At 41.9% G+C, this 23,325-nt stretch overlaps 1 protein-coding gene across 4 annotated transcripts in view; it reads left to right on the top strand.

The window, feature by feature from the left end:
* The window catches only part of PRKCB (protein kinase C beta), a 362,468-nt gene that overhangs the window by 290,982 nt on the left and 48,161 nt on the right, over nt 1-23,325 (top strand). For all 4 annotated transcript variants that reach the window (XM_012519041.3, XM_012519039.3, XM_071211243.1 and 1 more), the window contains one exon: nt 8,049-8,222. In XM_012519041.3, coding sequence (XP_012374495.2) covers nt 8,049-8,222 — 174 coding nt within the window. The remainder of the gene's footprint in view (nt 1-8,048; nt 8,223-23,325) is intronic.

Here is a 23,325-nt window from a genome sequence, read left to right as displayed (position 1 = left end):
TACAAAGAGTCCCTCAGGCAGGAAAGACAGTGCAGCGGTCCCAATAGGGGATTTAGTGCCAAGTGCAGTGGGAAGACAGGAAGGCCTGAGAAAGGTGGAGCTATGTGAACCTTTGAGTTTGCAAAGCATCTTTCTGGGTGTGTGAAAAACAGATTGTTAAGTGGGGATTGGGAGCAAGTGGAGTGGAAGCAGAAGGTCTAGTTAGGACACAATTGCAGGAGACCAGGCTACAGATCAAGGCAGCCTAGACCAGGAAAGAGGCTGAATTTAATAGCTATTTTGAATGTAGAGCTGATAAAATCTCTGTAGATACTGGATGAGGGGTGTAAGAGAAGAATTGAGAGTGATGCTGAGAATAGTGATGAGTTTTGTCTTTTGGGAGGTATCAAAGTTGGAGAGGACTCAAGGTGTTTGGTCACTAACTGTGCCTTCTCACTTTAGTAAACAGATGGACACACAGTTACTTCTGGGCAGAGCTTCTTAGCCAATTGAGAACTGGAAGTTGGTGCTGTGTGCAGGGATCACAAGCACCCCTCTTGGTCATTCTCTGAGAAGATGAAGTAGACGATAAGCACCATGTATTCATTATTTGCTAAGCACTATGCTGAATGCTTTGTACTCTATCTCACCAAGGTCCCTCACCACCACCGAAAGCTAAGTATTGCTGGATGAGGAAATTGAAGTTGAGAAAAGTGAAGTGAATTTCCCAGGGTTATACAGCTAGTAGGTGGCAGAGCATAGACATATACCAGGTTGTCTAACTCAAAAGTCCATCCCATTAACCATCGTACATGTTGTCCCATGGTCCCAGGCAATGCTTTGCCATTTGGATTTTCCAGTCAAGTTTATCACGACAAACTTTCTGGCCAGGAATCCCTGGGCTCCTTCCTCCATTTTATCTGCTGTCGCTGGAGCACTGCTAATTATCACATCTCTCCCAGAAGATTCTTGGGTAACAGATGTGGCTTGTGATTGGATGAGAATGTCACTTCAACACATCCTTTCAATCTGTTTGGAATCCTTACTCTGGAGAGGGAGGGACAGCTGAACAAACAGCCCACGCCCTATATGCTGGTATTAATGGAAGTGACTGTGTGAGACGATTAATTAAAGACCATTTCCACTTAAAGGAACATTTTTACAACATGACCGTCACCATGCTCCTCTGAGTAACATATTTGGTGATGAGAATCAAGGCAGGGTAGCACTTGTTAAGATTCAGACTCCTAGGCCACAGCATCGATATTCCGAATGAGAGATGGTACTTGGAATCTGTTTTGTAAACGGGTATCCCAAGTAACTCTGATGCAGGTTAAGAGGTACAACCCTTTATAAATAATGGAATTTACCTTAATGTATGTCAGGTATTGACCTGATGCTATTTTATTTCTCAAAATTTCAGCTTTTATTAAGAATTTGAGATACCCAAAGCAATCATTTTATCTTATAGAAAATCTAAGAATCAGAAATCCACTCAAATATAAATAAAAATGTTAAATCTACTGGAGCAATATGGAGGCTTCTCCCAGAAACTGTGTCTTAGTTTGCCCAGCTACTGTGACATAGAACACAAAATGGGTTGGCTTAAACAATGGGTATCTACTGACTCATGGTTTTAGGTCCCAAATCTAGGGATCAGCAAAGTTTGCTTTCTCCAGAAAATCTTTTTTTTTTTATTTTAATTTTTTAATTCATTTTGTAAAAATATTACATTCAAAAAATATGAGGTCCCATTCAACCCCACCACTCCCCGCCCAGCAATACTCTCTCCCATCATCATGACATATCCATTGCATTTGGTAAGTATATCTCTGGGCATCGCTGCACCTCATGGTCAATGGTCCACATCATAGCCCATACTCTCCCACGTTCCATCCAGTGGGCCCTGGGAGGATCTACAATGTCTGGTAATTGTCTCTGAAGCACCACCCTGGACAACTCCAAGTCCCGAAAATGCCTCCACATCTCATCTCTTCCTCCCATTCCCCGCACCCATCAGCCACCATGACCACTTTTCCCACACCAATGCCACATTTTCTCTGTGGACCTTGGATTGGTTGTGTCCATTGCACATCTATGTCAAGAGGAGGCTTAGATTCCACATGGATACTGGATGCAATCCTCCTGCTTTCAGTTGTAGGCACTCTAGGCTCCATGGTGTGGTGGTCGACATTCTTCAACTCCATGTTAGCTGAGTGGGGTAAGTCCAATAAATCATGATGAGTGTAGGAGTTGAAGTCTGTTGAGGCTCAGGGCCTGGCTATCATGTTGTCAGTCCAGAGATTCAAATCCCCTAGATATATCTTAAACCCCAGCACCAACTACAATTCCAGTAAAGTAGCATGAAAGCCTTGTGAAAAGAGATCCCATCTGTGTCCAGCTCCATCACGCAGAAACACCAGCTCCAAAGAAGGGCCAACTGATAAGTGAACCCCATCTGCCATGACCATAGAACCTGTGGGGCTCTTTAGCCCTCAAAAGAACCAATACCTGGGGTTGTATCTACTTTATCTGTCTCTGAGACTCTGCTCAGGTGTGCATAAGGGCAATCCTTCTGACATCCTCAAGACTCTTTTTTAGAGACTCATAGCCATATAAACTCATTTGTCCTTTCCATTTCCCCCTTAATTTAGGTCAAACAGCATTTTTAACTCCTGTTATTATATGTAGACAGGGATATTCTGTTGGTCCGCGTTGAACCTTTAATTCAAGGTCATTTTCTAGTTGCATCATCAGTTGGTACTTGGTGGTGATCCCTCGGTGCCAGGGAGGCTCATCCCCGGGTGTCATGTCCCACGCTGCGGGGAAGGCATTGCATTTACATGCTGAGTTTGGCTTCGAGACTGGCCACATTTGAGTAACATGAAGGCTGTCAGGAGGAAACTCCTAGGCACAGTGCTGCTCTAGGCCTTGTTCTTATTTCAGGCATATAGGCTCACAAGCATAATCATTAGTATCAGGGGTTCACTGTTGGACCCTCATTCCTTCCTGGTCCTTACCGTTGCACCTGGGGGACTGCCGCTGCTCTCTCCAGAAAATCTTTAGCCTTCTGGTGCTGGCTGGTGGCAGTCCTTGGGCTTCCTTGGCTTTCTCATGATACAGTGATATCCTCTCCTTTTTCTTCTGGGTTCCTGCTGGCATCTGGTTTCTGGCTTTTTCCCCTGGCTTTCTCTATGTCTGAATTTCTTCTGTTTATAAATGTCTCCAGTGACCTGGATTAAGGTCCCTCTCATTCAGCTGGGCCACATCTTAACTAAAATAACATCTTGAAGAGATCCTATTTATAATGAGTTCACAACCACAGGAATGCAGATTAAGGTTAAGAAGATTTCTGAATTGGGGTACATAATTCAGTCTCCCACACCAGCCATACTTCATACGAGGTTGAAACTTGGGAAGGATCTCATGAGAGAGAAAACTAGAAAGCAAGACTTCTGCTCCTGTTCTCTCTCTTTCTTCCTCTCCCCTTTCCTCTCCTTTTTTACCCCTTCCCCCCATCCTTCCCTAACCTTCTCTCTCTCTCTCACCTTTTTTTCACACACATGTTTCATTCTTCTTTCCCTGCATGTAGTAGAAAATGACTGCCCTAGGCAGATGAGACTACTTGGAATTATTCTAATTCTGAAATCTTAGGAGAGAGAATCTGACTGGCTCGTTTGGTTAGGTATCTACCTCCCATCCAATTAGCTGTGGGCATGTGGGTCCACTGACAAACTGGAAGGTTGTTCTAATAACAGGGATTGGAAGAAATGGAAGGCATTTCCAGATTAAAGTGTATCCACTATTGATAAGAGTCATTCTTATTTTTTCTGGTCTTCTTCAAAACACATGCTCTAAAACAGGGATCAGCATTATTCGAACATTGCCATTGCCCATTCATTTAGGTATTATATATGGCTACTCTCTGGATAAAACGGTAGACTTGAACTGATTGCCATGGAAACCATTCTGCAATGCCTAAAATATTTACTATTTGGCCCTTTACAGAAAAAGTTTGCTGATCCTTGCTCTGGAATTTGATTCAGTTCTAATTTTAAATTATTACTAGTGTTTCATGCATGTCAGTCCTATTATCCTCCAAAAAGCAGAGGGTCCTTGTGTACCACTCCCAGGATGTTCTGGGCACTGTCTGGTTACTGGCTTCTTCTTCCCTCGAACCCTGGTTGCTGAGGATGGGGAGAGACGCAGAGAATTTCGTTTAACAAAACTAAAATTCTCTACAAACACAACAGTATTTCCTAAGGTAGAGGCAACCTAATACTGATGATTTTAGTTAGTACTTGAGGTTATTTCAGGTGGTGCATAGACATCTTAAACAGAATTAAATCACATCAGGAAAAGGCTATTCACTTTTTGTGTTTTCCTTTAGTCTTTCTAATGACTTGAATGAGAACAATGCATTTGATGACAATATGCCTCTCTAATATTTGTTAATATTTTCTTTCCTTTAACAAGGAGAAAATGCAGGGTCTGGCTCAGGGTTTTCAGCAGGCAGCAGTGTCTAGCTAGAATTTACAAACACTGCTTTGCTCTTATTTATTTTTATGCATATCTTCCATTTATGGCTAGTGATATTGGTTCACCATTTATGGTGGTGATATAAAGTTTCCTTTTCAAATAAATTCAGTTAAATAAAACGTGACTGGATTTTTAAGATACTAAGCAAATAACAGTTTAGGTGGTAAGAAAAAATGTGCAAAGCCTCGTGAATGATTGGAGTTCGGAAAACCCTGCGATAAAGGAACCGATACGTATGCAAAGCAGTATGGGAGCCCTGAGGAGGGGCGACTGATTTTGTCTAAGTGGACCAGCGAGGGTAAATGCTGAGCTGAATCTCAGTGAAAGAGGGTAAGTGTGTGGAAGGACATTGCAGGCAATGGGAAAAGAATGTCCAAGGGACAAGAAAGAAGAGGACGTGGTCATTGAATTGTGTGCTTTACAAGAACTACTACAGGGCCTTAAGCATTCAAGTGGCATGGTCAGATTTTCAGTTTTAGGACAATCATTAGTACAAGCAGATTAATCTCTCTAAGCCTCAGTTTGTTTCTCTTTAAAATGGGGACAATTGAAACAGTGGTAGGATGCTCACCCCTGCCCCTGGTACATGGTGAAACTCCCAGTTCTTCTGCTGGATGTCCTCCACCCAGGGGATCCTTTTATAACCGTATCTGCACTCAAAGGGTCCAGGCCCCCTCCTCTCTGTTGTGGATGGCATTACAGGTGTTCAGGGTTGTGGATGATGGTGATGGTCGGGGGGTGTCCCAGCACCGAGTCCCTCCTGTACTTTGGGATCCCCTCCACTGCAGACTCTTCCTCCTGCTTCCAGTCCCTTCCCTCATTTGCCTTCCAGCCAGCCCACCTTCTTGCCTCCTTCCTGCACTTGCACCAGCCCCAGCTTTCTCTGGAATGTGGAAGCATAAAATCTCTATCTCCATCTGCAACTTTACATTTTAGGCCATTGGCTTCCTTGAGTCATTATTTCTTCCTCGGTGAGGTCAGGGGAAGGGGGAAACAGCCATGGGTACCAGCAAAGAGCAGAGAGAGGTGGGAAATCAGCTGAGGATGTATGTTCCAACACTCTGAGCCCTACCCTACCGTGTAGGCTCTCCCCTCCCCGCCCCCCATGTAGGTTCTTGGGGCCCTGTGAGGATTAAGTAAATGGCTAGCGGAGAGCTGCTTGGCTTGGCAGCTAGTATTATTTTTCCTGGGGGGCTAGGGAGGAAGGTGGAGATCCAATTCCTTTGAAAATGTGTGTCAGGAGTTTGCCTCCTAAATGCTCTAAATCCCTGGGCCTGCATTGTCCATGGCCTTTTATACTGTGGTGAGAGAGAAGCTGAGAGCAGGATAGGCCCCTATGTGGGCCAGTGGGCCCAGCCCAGAAGCTTCTGTGCCTGAGTTCAGTTCAGTTCTTTTTTTTTTTTTTTTTTGCCATCTTGTGACTTTTATTTTTTTTCTTTTCATCTATTTTTTTTAAATTTAAGTTAATAGATCACAAGGAATGTTACATTAAAAAACATTAAAAAACAAAAAACATAAGAGGTTCCCATATAACCCACTCCCCACCCCCCACCACATCATTTTTGTAAATTGTATTTTTTTTAAAGATACATACATCACAAAAAAATGTTACACTAAAAAATATGAGGTTCCTGTATACCCCCCACCTCCCCACCCCACTCCTCCCACACCAACAACCTCCCTCATCATTGTGGCACACTCATCACACTTGATGAACACATTTTGGGGCACTGCTGCACTACACAGATAATAGTTTACCCTGTCATTTGCACTTTCCCCCAGTACATTCAGTGAGTTATGGCAGGACATACAAAGTCCAGAATCTGACCCTGCAATATCATTAAAATCCTCAAAATCCCCCCACATCTCTTCTACCCTCTCCCTGCCCTCAGCAACTACTGTGGCCACTTTCTCCACCTCGATGCTAAAATTTCTTCTATTACTCGTCACAATAGTTTTATAGTAGAATATCAGTAAGTCCACTCTAGTCCATATTTTATTCCTCCATTCTGTGGACCCTGGGATGGTGATGTCCTCTCCACCTATAGATAAAGAGGAGGCTTAGATTCCACATGGATGATGGATGCAATTCCTCTGCTTACAGTTGTAGGCACTCTTGATTCCCTGGTGTGGCGGTTGACCATCTTCACCTCCCTGTTAGCTGACCTGGGTAAGACCAATGAACCAGAGAGTGTGAGTCGCCACTTTGCTAAGGCTCAGGCCCAGCTGGCACATGGGCAGTCCACAGATTCAAGTCTCCTGAATATGGACCATCCCTAGCGCCAACCACAGCATGTGTAGAAAAGTCACATCTGAGTCCTGCTTTGTCACACTCAGGAGCACAAATTCCAAAGTTGGGCCCGCTGCCATGGCACAGAGCTCCAAATCCATCTGCCATGAATAAATACCCTGTGGACTTTGAACTCTGCCCTTAGCTTAGGAGCTGAGCACAGGGCTGAGTGCCCTATAGCCTCTAAGCTCCCTTGTGTGCCACTCCCCCTGGCCCCAGGTCCTGGCTGCTTTCTCTGGTTCTCCAGAGTAGGGTGTGAGCATTTTATTTCCTCAACCAGCTTAACTCATTGAGGGTTCTTTTAGAACTCTGATCAAGTGGAGTGTTTCTATGTGTGGTGGGAGCTTTGGACACTGGTAGACTTGACTTTGGATCCTGACCCTGTTTCTGAATTTATGATGTGATAGATTACTTACCCACCCTGAGCCTGAGCTTCCTATAAATCAGAGTTTGTAATTGATATGTCTCCTAGGGTCTTATGCAAAGTAAATGGAAAATAGTAACTGCAAAGCACTGCTTTAGTGCTGGCATGGTGATATGTGTTCAAAAACACAGTGGTGGTTGATATTATTACCTGCAAAATACTTGACAAGTGTGTGCAGTAAATGCTTTCTTCAGTCTGATTGCTTCTTCCTCCAGGAAGCCTTCCCAGAAGCCCTAGACCAGGTTAGGTCTCCCTGTAATATGGTCCTGCCCTGTGCTTCAGTGAACCTTTTTGAGGATGATATCTGCTCTTTTCCCTTTGTCGTTGTCACACCAGTGAAAATAATGGCATGTTCATGAACTACACTGGCTGACTTGTGAGGTTGTGATGACAGCTGCCTGGAGGAAGCTCCAGGACAACAGGAGAGGGTGTTAAAATCATATTCATCATTCCCATAATTAATTCTTCCATAGCATACATGATCAGGGAATGTGCTTTCTTCTTTATTGCTTAGCAGTCTCTTATATCAGGCATTCATTCATTCCCTCATTCAGTGAATATTTATCAAGCATCTTGAGTTATATCAGTGAGCAAAACAGGCAAAAATACTTGCCCTGATGGGGTCATGTTGGCTGGGCATTCATACATACCCCAGAGGGATCAATTCTTCAAGTGTTGGAAGTGGGGAACATCATACATTGTTCCAGAGTAGGCAAAGGGTGTCTGGAAAAATGTTGGCGTGGATTTGAGTGAATATCGGCTGTCTGAAGCTAATCCCCTGTCTAACTGCCCTGACTTGCCTGCTGTCTTTCCCAGGTCATGCTCTCAGAGCGGAAAGGCACCGATGAGCTCTATGCCGTGAAGATCCTGAAGAAGGACGTCGTGATCCAAGATGATGACGTGGAGTGTACTATGGTGGAGAAGCGGGTGCTGGCCCTGCCTGGGAAGCCCCCATTCCTCACCCAGCTCCACTCCTGCTTCCAGACCATGGTAATGTTCCTGATGTCCCTGGCATTCCCTCTTCAGGATTTCCCCGGGCTTTGCCACACACAAGCTGTCCTGCAGCACCTGCCCAAAGAGACATCTGAGCTGCCCCCTCTGCCCCACTCTAGAGACAGAAAGATGGTGGGCTCAGGGAAGTCTGTTGAGAATTTCTGAGGTCACCACTGAGAAGCATTGTCCTGAGGTAGATGCTTTCTCAACTCAGGACCCTTTCTCTGACACTAGGTGACCTGGAGACAGGAACTCCCAATGAGATGTGACAGCAGAGCGTATTGGTAGGAATGTGTGAAAAGGTCCACAGATTGTCTTTAGATGATTACAGTCAACTCTCTAGACCCTTTAGATAAATGCACAAGTACATCTCTGCAGATTGCTTGAGGCCTTTCCCTGAGACTCCTCAGAGGGGATAAGGGTGTTCCTGAGAACACAGCCCTTAGCCAGGGGAGTGGGGCACAGTGACCTCAGAGCCAGACACTGCCAGAATGAGAAGGGGATATTTGTGCATTATCTACTCTTGGCTTTGCAATATCAACTCAATCAGCAAGACCACAAGACATCCCTTTAATGAACTTTTCTCCTTTTCCTGTTCAAACTGGACCTTGGCCTCCCTACCTAAGGAGAGAGAGTACAAAGAAGTATCAAGTTAATTCTAGCTTTTGGGCTTCCAAGTGCCCATGATCTGGTGACTTAAAAGTACTTTAAGGGATTTTTCAAGATTAAATTTGATTCTACCTAGTTCTCATCCTATTTGCTGATTTTAGAACCAACCCCTGTATGAGATGGGGCTATTATATGTTGCATTGAATTTAAAGCTTCAGGTTCCTCTCTTCTCCAACATCACCAAGGCCCATGCTTTGCCAAGTTAGATTGAGTACTTCCAGGCTGGAAAGATGCAAAACTGCGTTTTGGATGTGGGTTTTCTTAGTGAAGACCACAAACCAGCATAGAACTTCCCTGCACAGCTGAGACTTGGCCCCTTCCCTACTCTAAGTAGTCCTTTGTAGTTAGGATGAAATATTTTGGAGTTGGAGAGACTGAGGTTCAGATCCTGGCTCTGTCACTGTATTAGGGTTCTCTAGAGAAACAGACCCAACAGGATGTATGTGTACATATATTCCTTAATGTACATATATTAAGAGATTTACTTTAAAGAATTGATTCACATGATTGTGAGGCCTTGCAACCCAAATTCTTAGCAGGGAAATTCTGCTAAAGGGCGATATTGAAGTCTTGAGTCTGAATTTCTTAGGGGAAGCCCAACAGGCTGGAAGTTCTAGTAAGAGGTGATATGGAAGTCTTGAGTGTGGAATTTGTAGGGGAAGCCAGCAGGCTGGAAGCTAAGAGTAGAGGGTGTAGTATTAAGGCAAAATTTCTTCTTCCTCTGGAACCCATAGTTCTTTGGCCTTAAGGCCTTCAATTGATTGGATGATGCTGTCCCCATTCTTGAGGGTAATTTCCTTTTCTTGAAGTCATCTATTTGGCCACATCAGCATCTAAGCCACTATTCAACCAAACTAGACAGCATAACCTAGCCAAGTTGACACATAAAATAAGCAATCATGGTCACTAACTGGCAAAATGCCTTTAGGCAAATTACAGAACCCCTCTGGGCCTAAGCATCCTCATATGGAAAATGGGTGAGATAATAGTAGCTACATCCCAGGGTTGTCCTGGGAAGGAAATGAGATCACACAGGAGAAGCACGTATGCTGTACTTGTTACCTGGTAAATACTCAGTAGATGTCAGTTCTTTTCTTCATGAACATTTACCCTTGCCTTTGTCCAAGTGCTAAAGTATAGAGCTGAGTAAAGTAGGTCCTGTCCTTGAGGAGCTTAGAGCAGAGGAAACAGACATGTGTCCAGTTATGAAATAACACAAGAGGAGATGGGATAGCAAATGGGTGAACAGACCCATAGATTGTGCCTGGTTGCCACTGTGGCATCACAGTTTTGGTAAGCTGGTGATTTTCTTCTGAGATTAGGTTCTCCAAATCCTACATAGCATGCCAACCACTGCCACAGACCATTGAGGGAGATTTGTGTGGGGTGGATAAGGGAATATTTAAGACAAGCATGCACAGTTTTCCCTGCAAGGGCTTTGGCCGACCAGTCTCTTATTGGAGTTTGCTGGGCAACAGGGAGCTACTAGAACTTCCTTTGCTTCACTGCAGGGAAGACTAAGAGTGTTTACCAAAAAGGGAGCATGCACAGCCAAGCAAAATGGTCTTGAGTAGTATGAAGGGCAAGTTTGGGTGGTGCAAGAATTTTAAATTACATTCCTTTTTCAATTTGCTTTAAGTTCTGATTATTTCAAGGAGAAAGTTTCCATTTGATGCTAGTATGTTCCTGAACATCTTTCTAACACTTGCCTTTTTAATACAGAGAGACTACCAGGCCTCCCATTCTGAGCTCTCAGCAAACAGCAGTTTATAGATCACTGTTTTGCTTTTAGTGTATGTGTATATTTACAGATTTCTTCCCATTTGTGATGCACTATGAAGTCTCCTTTCATGTTTAAAATTTTAGTTGAAGTGTTAAAAAACAGAGAAAACCACACAAAACACGTTTTAGGTAATGAATTACTCTAAGATTAAGCTCCTTACATCAGCAGCCACCCTAGAAGCTTTTCCATGTGCTGTATCCTATTCTCAACCCCCTTCTTTCGCCCCCAAAGTAGCTTGACTTCTCTTTATGATTTTATCATCTGTAGACATGATTGCTTAATCTTGCCCATTTTTCAAATTTTGATGTCTCGTAAGTCTTTTAATCTATTGATCTCTCCCTCCATATCTTCCATCTCTTTTACCTTTTATCTGTTGAGGTTCCTAGACTGTTTGACCTATTTCAGAGTTTTCACAGTCTAGTTTTTCCTAGCTGCACAGTCATGGGGCACCTCAACATGTTCTCTGTCCTCCGCTTTCCCCACAAATTGGCAACTGCATCTAGAGACTTGATTAGACAATTCAGAATCTATCCCTTTGGCAAGACTAAAGTGGTGGTGTGTTCTTTCATCTGAAGGCACATAATGTCCAGTTGTCTTTCTTTTTGTGAGGCTGGCAGCAACTGACATTCAATGTCCAGATCCATTAATTCATTAGGGAATGCAAGATGGTGATATTCTACTACTTCTATCCTTCCCCCCTCCCCCGCATTGATTAGTTAGAAAGCTTTTACAAAGAGTGTCCTCTCTTCATCTATTGCTTGGTTACCCAGTGGTACAGTTCCTATAGGAAAGGCAGAATAATGCTTGATTCTTTCCCTTTAACATTTTTTTGAGGTAATGAATTGGTGCCTATTATCCCCTGAGGGTGACTAAAAGTTCCTTTTAAAATATTTTGAGTAAAAGAAGAGAGTCAATGTAAAGAGAAGTATTAAGTGAACTTCAGTGCACATCAGATGGGGACCAGACAAAGACAGTGAAAGGGGTACACTTTAGTTATTCAAATTTCTGGTTTTACCTTGGGGGATTCCGATCTAAAGATTCACATGGTGGCAGAGACAGGGCTAGGAGTTAAGCCTCCAGAGTCTCTCACTCCTTTTCCCTTTCCCATTGGGGGACCCCAAATGACTCATTCATATCACCTGAGATAAATATGTAAAGAAGGAGACCTTGTTCTACAGAAAGAAGATGGGCTAGCTTGGAGCAGTTTCAGTAGGATGTGTTGCGATTGGGAGAAATCAGTCATTTGTGATGATATTCATGAAAGAACAGTCTCTTCATTTGTAATTTACTGTTTTGAAATGCTGGAATGAATTAATGTTATTCCTTTAAGATAGGGCCACCTCACTTATTCATATGTCAATGTTTTCTGTAGTTAGAGAACCAGGGCTGGGCTTATAGCTAGGAACCATGCAAACCTCCACGTGCCATCAAAGAGTTGAAATATGCAAGGGAAGAGAGGTAAAGAACCACGAGAGCCCAGAATGCAATATTCAGGGGATTTGTAGGTTGTATGGGGATTAAAGCACTATGTTGGAGACTAACATACAGTCTCCCAATCCAGCAAGGCCAGGGTTGGAATAGATTGCTTTTCCATTGGTTGAAGATCTGGTGAAATAGTTATCCTGTCTCTTGGGACTGTACTATTTGAAATGAAGTATGTAACTTTGAATATTGGAGCCATGCTTGTCTTGGGGAGGTGCAGCCCCTGTGTGCAAGAAGTCTTTGGGGGCTAAATGAGGCTGGCTGAGGAAAGAGCAGGCGCCCCTTCCATCTCACCTTCACTCTGTGGCATATGCTCATGAGCAAAAAGTCCCAATTTAAATAATTTTTCTCTTTTTTTTTTTGGCTAAGCACATATATTTTAATTTTGCATAAATTAAATTTAGTTTCAAAGACTTATAATAATGTGTGCCATAGGTGAGGCAGTGTGCTAAGGGCCAACTTATTTTAAGCTGCCTGACATCCCATGGGGATGAGAACTATTGTCATCTTCATTTCACAGATGAAGGGACCAAAGCACAGAAACTAGGCTGAGGCACACAGCTAGTGTGGTTCAGGGCCAGGATTTGAATGCTGGCAGCCTGGCTCTGGGAGCTTTGTGCTTAACTGCTGCCCTAGGATGCCTGAGTATGGATGTATCTGATTTCTACTGATTTCTACTGATTTCTATCTGATTTCTACTTCGCCTGACCCCCTGGGGCTGAACTCCCAGCAGTACCCTGTCTTCAGACTCAATCAGGAAGACCAAGTTGTACCCCAGACTCAAGGAAGGTACACTGAAACTCCATTCCTTAGCTTTCTCATCTCTGGAATGGAAACTGGCTTCTCATCTGAGCCCTTTCTGTTGAGTTGTCCTTCAAAAACTTTGTTTCATTCTAGTCTCACAAAAATCCTGAGATGGTAGGGATGATCTATCACTCCATTTTAAGGGTGAAAGAATTGAAGATCAGGGATGCATGTAGCTGACCCTAGACATATGGCTGGGACACAGGTCCATTGAGGCAGACCCCAGACTTTTGCTCCTACATTATTTTTAGTTGCCACCAGAATGGCCCTGACAAGGATAGTGATTACAACTACAAAGCGCAGCAGCTCATGTGAATAAACACTTCATAATGTCATGCGCTCTGCTAAGCACTCCCCATGTATTATCTCATTTTATCTTCTCCACACCTGTACTGGATAGATATTGTTACTATCACCAGTTTGCAGTTAAGATCACCTATGTTCAGAAAAGTTAAGTAACTCATGCAGCATCACACAGATGAGGTGAAGCTGGGATTTGTTTTGCAAAGCTCTGAAGCTCCAAGCTCTGAGTCTTTTGCTATCCTGCCTCTGCCTTAGCTCCAGAGTCCTGTTTCTAGTGTATAAAGTATTGTTACATACATGATCACCTCTAATCTTCATAAGAACACTGGAAGCATAACTGTTCCCATTTCTGTACAAAGGAATCAGACTCTAGAAAGATGAAATGGCAATGGTTATACTATCCATCAGGACATCCCCAGGATTTGAGTCTAAGTTTCCTAATGCCCTTTGGGTGTCCTTTTTACTATGGCAGAGTTGCGCCAGTTATCCTACAAGGATATTTCAAGGATTAGGAAAGATTTTATCAGTAGAATAACTTTTTAAAGAATTTAGGGAACACTGTATATATATATATATATATATATATGTATACATATATATACACATATACAATATATACAATGTTTAAGGTGGGAAGGAAGGAGACATCCCTTTCCAGGGAAGGCCCACGAAGGGGGTCATCTAACTGGCTCACACTCAGCTTTCAGCGTGTTCTGCCCTCTGACCCCAGATTGATGCTGTAGAGGAGAAGGCAGTCAGGGCTGGAGCAGACAGTATCCCTGAAGTCAGAATTCCTTAAAGTCACATCATTCCTACCAGTATATGGAGGGAGCTAATGATATTAATTCTTTCAACAAATATTTATTTGTTGAAATAAATGTGCCAGGTTCCTAGCAGCATTAGTTCACCCATGTACTGTGAGGGGTACATGGGTGAACAAAAGAAATCAATCCTTCTTCCTCTTTGGAACTTACATCCTAATGGTGAGACCCATAATAAACAATAATAGCAACAGAAACTAAAGGGGATAGAGATGAGCAGATCAGGACAGAGAGAGGATCTCTTTTGATAGGACGGCAAAGGAATGCCCCTCCAATAAGGCTGACATCTGATTAGAGACCCGAGCTGGTGAGGGAGCCAGGCATGTGGAGATCTGGGAGCAAAGTGTTCCAGACAGCAGGAAGAGTGAGTATAAAGCCCGAGGCAGGAGCATGCTCAGCGTGTTTGAGGAGCAGCGAGAAGGCAAGTGTAGCTGGAGTGGATTGTCCTTTTGTATTTCGTGACCCAGAATCCTTTTATGAATCAGCTCTCTTTGAAAAAAGTGACAAATCTAGTATAACATGCCACAAACTTGGTATGTTTTCCTTTTTTTGCCAGACTTAGAACCTTGAAGATAGAAGATCCTTAATAGAATTTTTTTAAAAATCCTTGAGATGGCCAAAATGGAGCAAAAGAGACACCCACCAGTATAAAAAAACAGTCCTGCCATTCTTAAAATGATGCAAATTTGATTTTTTTAAAAACTTGTTTAGGAAAACAAAATTACCTCAGAAGTAGCCTTAGATAATCAAGTTATAAAATTCTTTTAAAGATATACATGGCATAATGTTAGCAGAAATTGTCAACTATGAAAGTCCATTTAAAATATTATTGTAGATGTATTCAAATTAAATATGCATATGGAAAAGAATCCGAAGGAGACATAGACAAAGCATTGATTAGACTTAGGGAGGGATCTGTGAGTAATTGTCTTTTTGAATTTATATTATTTCAATAGTGTCTATAATAAAGTAGCTTTAAAACTGTTAATGTGCCATAAGATGGAAAAAAATAATGTTCCAATAGATGCAAACGGCCTCAGAAGAGGTTGAATTTAGGGCAGGAAGTGCTGAGGAAATGAACAGTTTTTTTAGGTGAATTGACCTTGAGTCACAGAGGAGAAGTTATGAGCTTCTCAGTCAGCTAAACCTCAGTTTGTGGTTCCTGGCCATCTGACCTTCAGGAGGTCACTTAACAGCTCTGAATATTGGTTTCATCATCTTTAAAGTAGGCATAAGTGAGAGTTAAAAAGAGTTGATGTATTTAAATTAGATAATAAGCACTCAATAAATGGAGGCTAGCTGCATTAATAGAACTGGGCCTGAGAGGCACCTTGCTGCACAGGGACAAAAGAATGATGTCTACAGTCCTTTTTGCAGTTTTACCCAGGGACAATTGTCAGCCTGGTACATTCATGCAATTTCCCAACTGCCAGTGGGCACAAGCAGTTAAGTCACTTTAGCAAAACATCTATTTTAACTGTTTTCTTTTCTATTGAACATATGCACCTCTTTCTTTTTTTCTAAATAGAATTAGATTTTATGAGTCATTGAAGGACAGAAGTTACTTCCTTCCCAAACTTGCTGTCATGGCCCAACAAGAACTCAGTTGCAAGCCATGTTGGGAGGGGAGTCAATCCAGAAAGTAAGAGGGGACAGAATGAGGGGGGGGGCACCCATTTGTAGAGTTAGCCCCTTTTGGTTTGTCCATTGAGCCCCAAGAGTGTCCATAATTGCCTGGTCACTTGGGATGGCAACAGTACTGAAGGGTTATGATTTGGTGTAAGATTATTGCTGTGAAAGGCCATAGCAGTTCTCTCTGTCAGGGATGATTGGGTTGCAAGAAACAGAACACTCCTTCCCCCAAAACTAGCTCAAATAAAAAGAAAAAAGAAGAAGAAGATAAAGAAGAATTTATTAGAAGCCCACAGTCCAAAGGCAAAAATGTATTTGGGTCTCACAAGGAGCTAGAATCTCTAACTTGAAAGCTGTCTAGACTAGATCTCTTTATCTCTTTCTCCTTGCTTTCTTTCTTTGTCCCCGCTCATGCTTAACATGGCTTCCCTAGCATCTACCCATCAAATTGCCTTAGCTGCAATTCATTTTCATAGGAGAGAGAATCTGATTGGCTCAGCTTGGGTCAGGTGTTTATTCTTAGTTCAATCAGCTGGTAACTGGCTGCTACTAACTCCACAGGAATCTCTATGAAAGTCTTATATCTACAGGAGGGAAATAATTGATACTTGGGTGAGATGGAAGGTTCCATCTTGATTCAGGAGACTAACTGGGGTGAAGGGCATAGCTTGCTGCTAGGGGTATTGATATGGCATTTAGTGCCTCAAAGGAGAGAGAGCTTGTAAGGGCTTAGCAGGTATAGGGGCTTTAGTCAACAAAGCCGTTCAAGAATCTTGAGTGCAGTAAAGGAACCAGGAAATCAACCCAGGCATGTAGAGCTGGGTGGAAGTGAAACAGCCTGGTGCATGATGGTGGCCTTTGCATATTCATTCAGTAATCAAAGGTCTTTGGAATTCCAGGGAAGAAGATAGATAGTCTAGGTCCTTGGGAAGTTTGCTATGTTGAAGGGCAAGACTTAGAAAGTTGAAAAAGAGTTAGAGGACCATCAAATGTTTGATTCTGATAGTGATTATGAGGCTATAAAATACAGAGGAAAGAAAAGATGCAGGTGATGCATATCCTTGACTGTGCACTAAGTTGAGTGAGTCTCTGTGTGTTTGCATGGACTTGATGTGCATCATCTTATATATCTTTGTAATATCCCTATGATGGAGAAGCTGTATAATCCCCTTTTTGAAGGTAGAGGACGTTTAAGTAACTGACCCAGGGCCAGAAGCAAGTAAGCAGTGTAACTGGGACTTGAACTCAGGACTAGCTGATGCCAAAGTCAGGGCTCTTCACAACAGTACAGCACAAGTTCTCTGGAGAGAAAGAGATGAAGCTGTGAAATCAAGACAACAGTTTACAGAGAGAATTGATTAATTGACTAGTTTGAAAAATCATTATAATCCATTAAGTAGATAAACTTTTTCATTTAGAGCATGGGACATAGAGTTGCTCACATTCTTTTCTCTGTCCATAGTATCTTAGTAAGAGTGGCAGGTGTCTTGATAACTGGACTTAAGGTCCTTACATAGGTGAATATTCTTATTCTTAGGAAATGTGTATGGAAGGAAATGTACAAGTGTTATGTGTTGGATGGATTGAATGATGGATTGGTAGATGGATGGATGGATAGATACATGGAATGATACCGTAAATGTGGTAAAATGTTAAAATTGGTGGATCTTGATAACTGGGGAAGGAGTATGTTGGAATTTTCTGTGTGGATTTTTTTTTAACTGTCCCCAAGTTTGAAATTACTTCAATATAAAAAAATCTAAGGAAAAAAATGTGGCAGGTATTCCCCGGTGGCCATATGGGTATCTTTCAGTGATCTTAGAGGAAGACTATCTCTTTGAATTTCCTGCATTTTCCTGCATCTTCCTGGGGCCTCTCATGCAAAATCTGCACATGTCATCCAGCCATTATTTTAAATCAGACTATCTTCATACTTATGGTCCAAATTTGGGAAATTCTACCAACCATTTTGCATCATGCAGTGACAGGCATTTTTTAAATTTATTTACTGATTGAATATGAGAGATAAAGGAGAATAAAAATTTTAAATTAACAAATCATTTCAAGCTTAGAGCACAATGGTGTATTGAAGAATAGCAACAATAACAATGACAATTTTGAAGATGCACTTTGAAAGTTAAGCAGACTGGCTAGTTTGAAGAAAAAGATGGTAAGCTTGTCCTTCTCGGCTTTTAATTGGCGTCGAGAGTGGAACACCCACGTAGAAACGTCCTGTAGCCAGCTGGAGCTTAGGAGAGAGGGAGAGGATAGAAATATAAGTCAAGATTCATCAGCCTAGAGAGATGAGAGTTAAAGTTTTGAGCTCTGACAAGTCCTTTTGGAGAACTGAGCAAGTAGAAAAGAGCCAATCTGGACCCCGAGTCGACACTCAGCAGATACTTCCTAATTTTCACATAGTAGGGTCCACAAATAAGTCCTAATCAAAAGCCACTGGATGTGACTATAAGAAAAATCTTTGGAGGTCTTGAAATAATTGTAGCAGAAGAGTAGGGAACAAAGCCAAATTTCAGAGAGCTATGGAGGGGAATAATTATATAAGAATTGGAGACAGTGGGTGAGAGCTATTTTGTTAGCAGAAGCTCCCATAGCGCACTCTTTGTGCCTCTCATGCAATTTATTTTATCACATCCTATTTTAGATTATGGACTGAGTTAGTTGTATATTTGTTTAACCATCTGCAGATTCTGAGGGCAAGGTCTGCATGCTATTTATCATTTTCATTTTTGCCCCTTTAACATGACCTGCATATAACAGATGCTCAATAAAATTCTAAAACTCACTTCTTTGCTAAAGATTGGCTCTTGATTGCCTCTGGAAGTGTTTTTCTAATTTGGATATTTCCCACTTTGGAATGCAAGATGAATTTGGTGGTATGTAGACAAATTGCATTTATTTTTAAAATAAGTTACTTAAGGGATTGATGCCCCAAAGCCAGACTGGATATAGCATAGAGGTGATGGATTTCAGATGTGTATTTATTTTTTACAGTGAAAATTATTTTTCATTTCTGACTTTGGTAGAAAGTTTAAAATTTTTTAAATAATCATAAACACCATTTTAAAATTTTAAATTTTAAATGAGAATTAAATGAGTTAATAAAATATTTTAAAAAGAAGTACATTTTAATAGAGGCAGCAGGCAAACATAGTAAAAATCTTGAAGCTGGTATATGAGACAACCGCAGTTTGGGTGGATGGCCTTATGTGGTGAATTGTGGTCTGGTCCTCCTCTGCTTTGCTCCCTTCTCATCGCCTTTGACTCCATGTGTTCTACTCTTCTTTTCCAGAAATAATAGCAATAAAATCAGAGGCTTGAAGTGCTAGTTGTATTTTTCATAATGAATGTTAAAACAAACAAAGCTATCAAGGTAAAAATATATGCATCCATATCCCACCTGAAATGATCTTCTCTCCCATTTTGGAAAACCTTGCCATTTGGAAATTCCTCTGGTTTCCCACAACCAGCTGGGGGGTCCTGAGTGCTGGGCACCTTCAGTTATTCACAGCAGCATCTCTGGCACATAGAATAGTGCCCAGCATAGAGTGGGCATCATTAAGTGTTCAGAAAATGAAAGGACAGAGAGATGCCAACCATAATGTATAATAGCCAGAACCAGACTCAGAACAGTTCAAAGATGAGAATTTCTGGGCTTCCCTGCATATGGTTAGTTGTAGAAATTGACCACAAGAATTACCCACAGTGGAACTATCTCCTGATGTCGGGATTCTGACTAATGAGTTTGGAGGGCAAGTTGAATTCTTCCAAGCAGAAAGCAAGCAAGTGAAATCTCTCCCTCACTTACTTCTCTCTCTCTGTGGCCAATGCCATCTGCTAGTTTTAAAAATAATTTTTAAAAGAAGTGTTTTGGTTCTCTTCAACGTGAAGCAAAGACAGATGCTATTTTTAGGCTTGTTTTCTATCAAAAGAAAAAAAAAAAACCTAAAGAACCAGGGAGGGGCTGCATGTTGGTAGCTCTCGCTTGCTGTCTCCACTCTGCTACCAACTTGTCGGTGACCTTACTGCAAATCTCATAGGTCTTACCCCTGAGAACAGAAATGATAATTCCACCTCCCTCTCTACCTCTCATTACGGATGTTGAGAGGGCAAAGTAGTATTGGTCTGAGAAAGTCCTTTGACACTTGAAAAGGAAATAGGTTAACTTGTACTCCTCCTCTGTAATTGTCTTGCGCATAGCCAGCTCTCTACCTTCTTTCTCTCCCTGCCTCCACTGAAAGTTCTCTGGGCGGGAGGATGTGTCCAGACAGGATACAATGTCTAGCACAGAACTTCATATATAAGATATACTCACTGGAGGCAGCATAACACAGAAGTTACCAGTGTAGGCTCTGGAATGGGACTGGTAGGGTCCAAATTCTGGCTTTGCAATTTACCAGCTAAATGTAATTGGCAAATTACTTAACCTTTCTGAGCCTCAGCTGTCATCTCTTTAAGAGAGGAGCTAATGCCATGTTGGGTTGTTTCGACACATATGTGAAATAAAATATCTAAAGCCCATAGTTCAGTGCCTGTCACACTGAAAATTTGGTAGCTTTTATTTCATTATTGCCATTATTATAATTATTAGGCACTCAGAGTTTGCCAGTGACATATGTTTGTTATCTATTAGCTATATTTCTATGCACTCTAAGGAATATCTTTTTAAGTGGTGGACTAAACATTTGGTATATGGCCAACATCATGTAGACATTTACCTATGTCACCTTGCTTAATACTTTGTAGGACAGGTGTAATCACGCCCAGTTTACAGGTGAAGAAAAGCTGTAAATCAGAGAGGTAAAGTAATGACCCAGCATTGCAGAGCTAGGAACTAGTAGAATGAGACTTCAAAACCTATATCGATTTCAAAACTGGAACTTTGGCCCCTTCACTTTCCCACCACACCTGCTCCTGGTCGTATAGCCCAGCACACTGGTTTTACCGTTTGAGGCAGGAAACCATAGTAAGAAGCTCATTTTACATTGCAAACCAGCTGTACCTACATATATAAGCAAAACATGTATTTCACAAAATGATGCTTAGTGGTACTCTGTGCAGGGCACTTTGATAATTTCTATTTCATTCTCTTTCTTTTTCATATTTATTAAACGTTGATCATGCCTCACCAATGTGTGGGACACGTTGCAGTTTGAAAAACACTGGCCTGGCTTTAAAAACTGGGCAGTGCCAACAGGACATCACATTTTCATCTCATTTGCAGTTGGTAGCGCTGTGTATATTTTATTAGAGCCCCTTGGTTCTTTGAGGGCTAGAGATGGTTGGTTATGTTATCTCCATTTCGTAAGTGATGATATCAAGGCTCAGGGCTATAAGGAGTCTTCCCAAATCCACCCAGCTGGAAAGTGTGAAGCCAGGGCTCCAACCTTCTGACCCACGACTCTGCTTTGGAGGCCCACTAACTCCTGCTGCCTTGAGAATCACTCATTCATTCACTGAATTAATGTTCATTGAGTGCCTGCTATGGTTGAAGCACAGTGCAGAGTTCTACATAGTGGTTAACAAATTTGACAAGGTCCTTCGCCTTGTGCCATTTTCAGTCATATCTGGCTTTAAACAGTGGCTTTCTGAGTGAAAACCATAGTCCTTCATGATCTGGCTCCATCATTACCTCTCTAGTGTCATTTCCTACCCCTATTCCCCTCCCTCTCTCTTCTCCAATCATACTGGCCTCCTCATGGTTCCTAAAACACATCAGGCATGCTTCAGCCCCAGGGCCTTTGTACCAGCAGTGTTGTCTGCTTTGAAAGTTCTTCCTCTAGATTGCTGCATAGCTGCAGATGTGCTGCCCCCGCCTTCAGGACTTTGCTTAAGCTGTCTCCCTTCTCAATAAGGCCTACCCTGACCACTTTATTGAAATTGGAGCCCTGTGTCCCATCCTATCCCAGCAGACACTCCCCATACTCAGCTCTATTTTTTAAAAAATATCACGTTACCCTTTTAGCATTATGTAAAATTTACTTATTATGTTTAGTGTTTATTGTCTTTGTCTCCTTCTACTAGAATGAATGGGGGAGGCAGGGAATTTTACTTTATTTTTTTGTGTTTTTTTACTGCAGTATCCCCAGCACCTAAAGCCTGTCGCCTCGTACGGCTTTTTTAAGTATTTTTGAATGAATAAATAGATGAAATCATCCAATTAAATGTATAATTATGGATTTATGATAAATAATCAAAGGAAAACTCACTGGGAGCCATGGAAGGGTGTATCCAGTAGATCCAATTGAGATAGGGACTGGTTAGGGGAAGAGATTGTTTTAGGCTCAGAACATGAAAAGGGCTTGAGCTCTTTACAATTTTAGCTAGTGTGGACTGCCCTTGCAAGCCAAGGAATACAGCATAAAGAAGTGATTTGACCCAAGCAGCAGTCTCTAAGAAGAGGTGAAGTCATTCATTCATTCAGCAAATGCCCTTTGATGGAAGAAGAGAAGGCCAATCACAGTATGTGCTACTCAGGGCATCCAACTCATCCAAGGCATCTATCTGTCTATCATTCAAGGCAATTTATCTCTTTCAGCTAGAACAGCAGCCCTGGGGTCCTCTTATTATCTCCTTTTTACAGATGAGGAAAAGCAGACGTTAAATAACTTCTCTAAATACACTCAGCTTTCAGGAGACAGAGCTAGGCTTCCAAATACATTCTCCTTGGCACCAAAGCTGTGCTCTTGAACTCTCTGGGCACCTACTGTATGCTTTCATGGCACCACAAATGAGATTTATCCAGATGAAGAGGACGTAGCCCCTGACTTGAAGGAGTTCACAGTCTACCTTGAAAGACATGTTGTAAAAATTCCCTGAATGGGATAGAAATTTTTTTTTCTGCCTTCAGTTCTTTCACTTCTGGATCTTCCCTCCTGGATATGATCCCCCCCCCCCCCCCCCCACCGCCCGCCATAGCCACAGTGTTAGTTATCTATTGCTGAGTAACAAATTACCTCAAAACCCAGTGACTTAAAACAATAATAAGCATTTATCATCACACAGTTTCTGTGGGTCAGGAATTCAGGAGTGGCTTGCCTGGGTGATCTGGCTCAAGGTCTCAGATGAAGTTGCAGTTAAGTTGCCCACTGGAACTTAATAACATAGTGAACCCAGGGGTGGATGAGGATTGTAGTATTGCAAATAAAAGAATGTTCCTCTATGAACTAGAGCAAATGTATGTCACTATAACATGGTGGTAAGAATATGGTGATGCATGGGAAAATACAATTTATGTAACTTATGGACTGTAGTTAATAGCAATACTGTAATACTCTCGCATCTATGTCAAAGACAGTACTATAGCCAAACTAAAGGTCAGTAATAGTGGGGTATGGGATTTTTGCTTTTGGACTAAGGAAAACATTCAAAGGTTTGCTAAGGTAGTGATAGCACTACTCTGTGATGAAAGTGAGAGCCACTGAGTATACACTTTGGATGGATTGTACAAGGCGTGGGATTGTATAACACAGTGAACCATGGTGGATGATGGATTGTGGTTAATAGGACAAATATGAAAGGATTCTCTCATGAACTATAACAAATGTACAATACTAATGGTATTAATATCAGGGGGTGTGTGGAAAAATAT

This window comes from Dasypus novemcinctus, chromosome 23, assembly GCF_030445035.2.
Source record: "Dasypus novemcinctus isolate mDasNov1 chromosome 23, mDasNov1.1.hap2, whole genome shotgun sequence".
NCBI classification, from domain to species: Eukaryota; Metazoa; Chordata; class Mammalia; order Cingulata; family Dasypodidae; genus Dasypus; species Dasypus novemcinctus.
The sequence above is the reverse complement of the archived record's forward strand: the minus strand, read 5'-3'. Positions and strand labels throughout refer to the sequence as shown.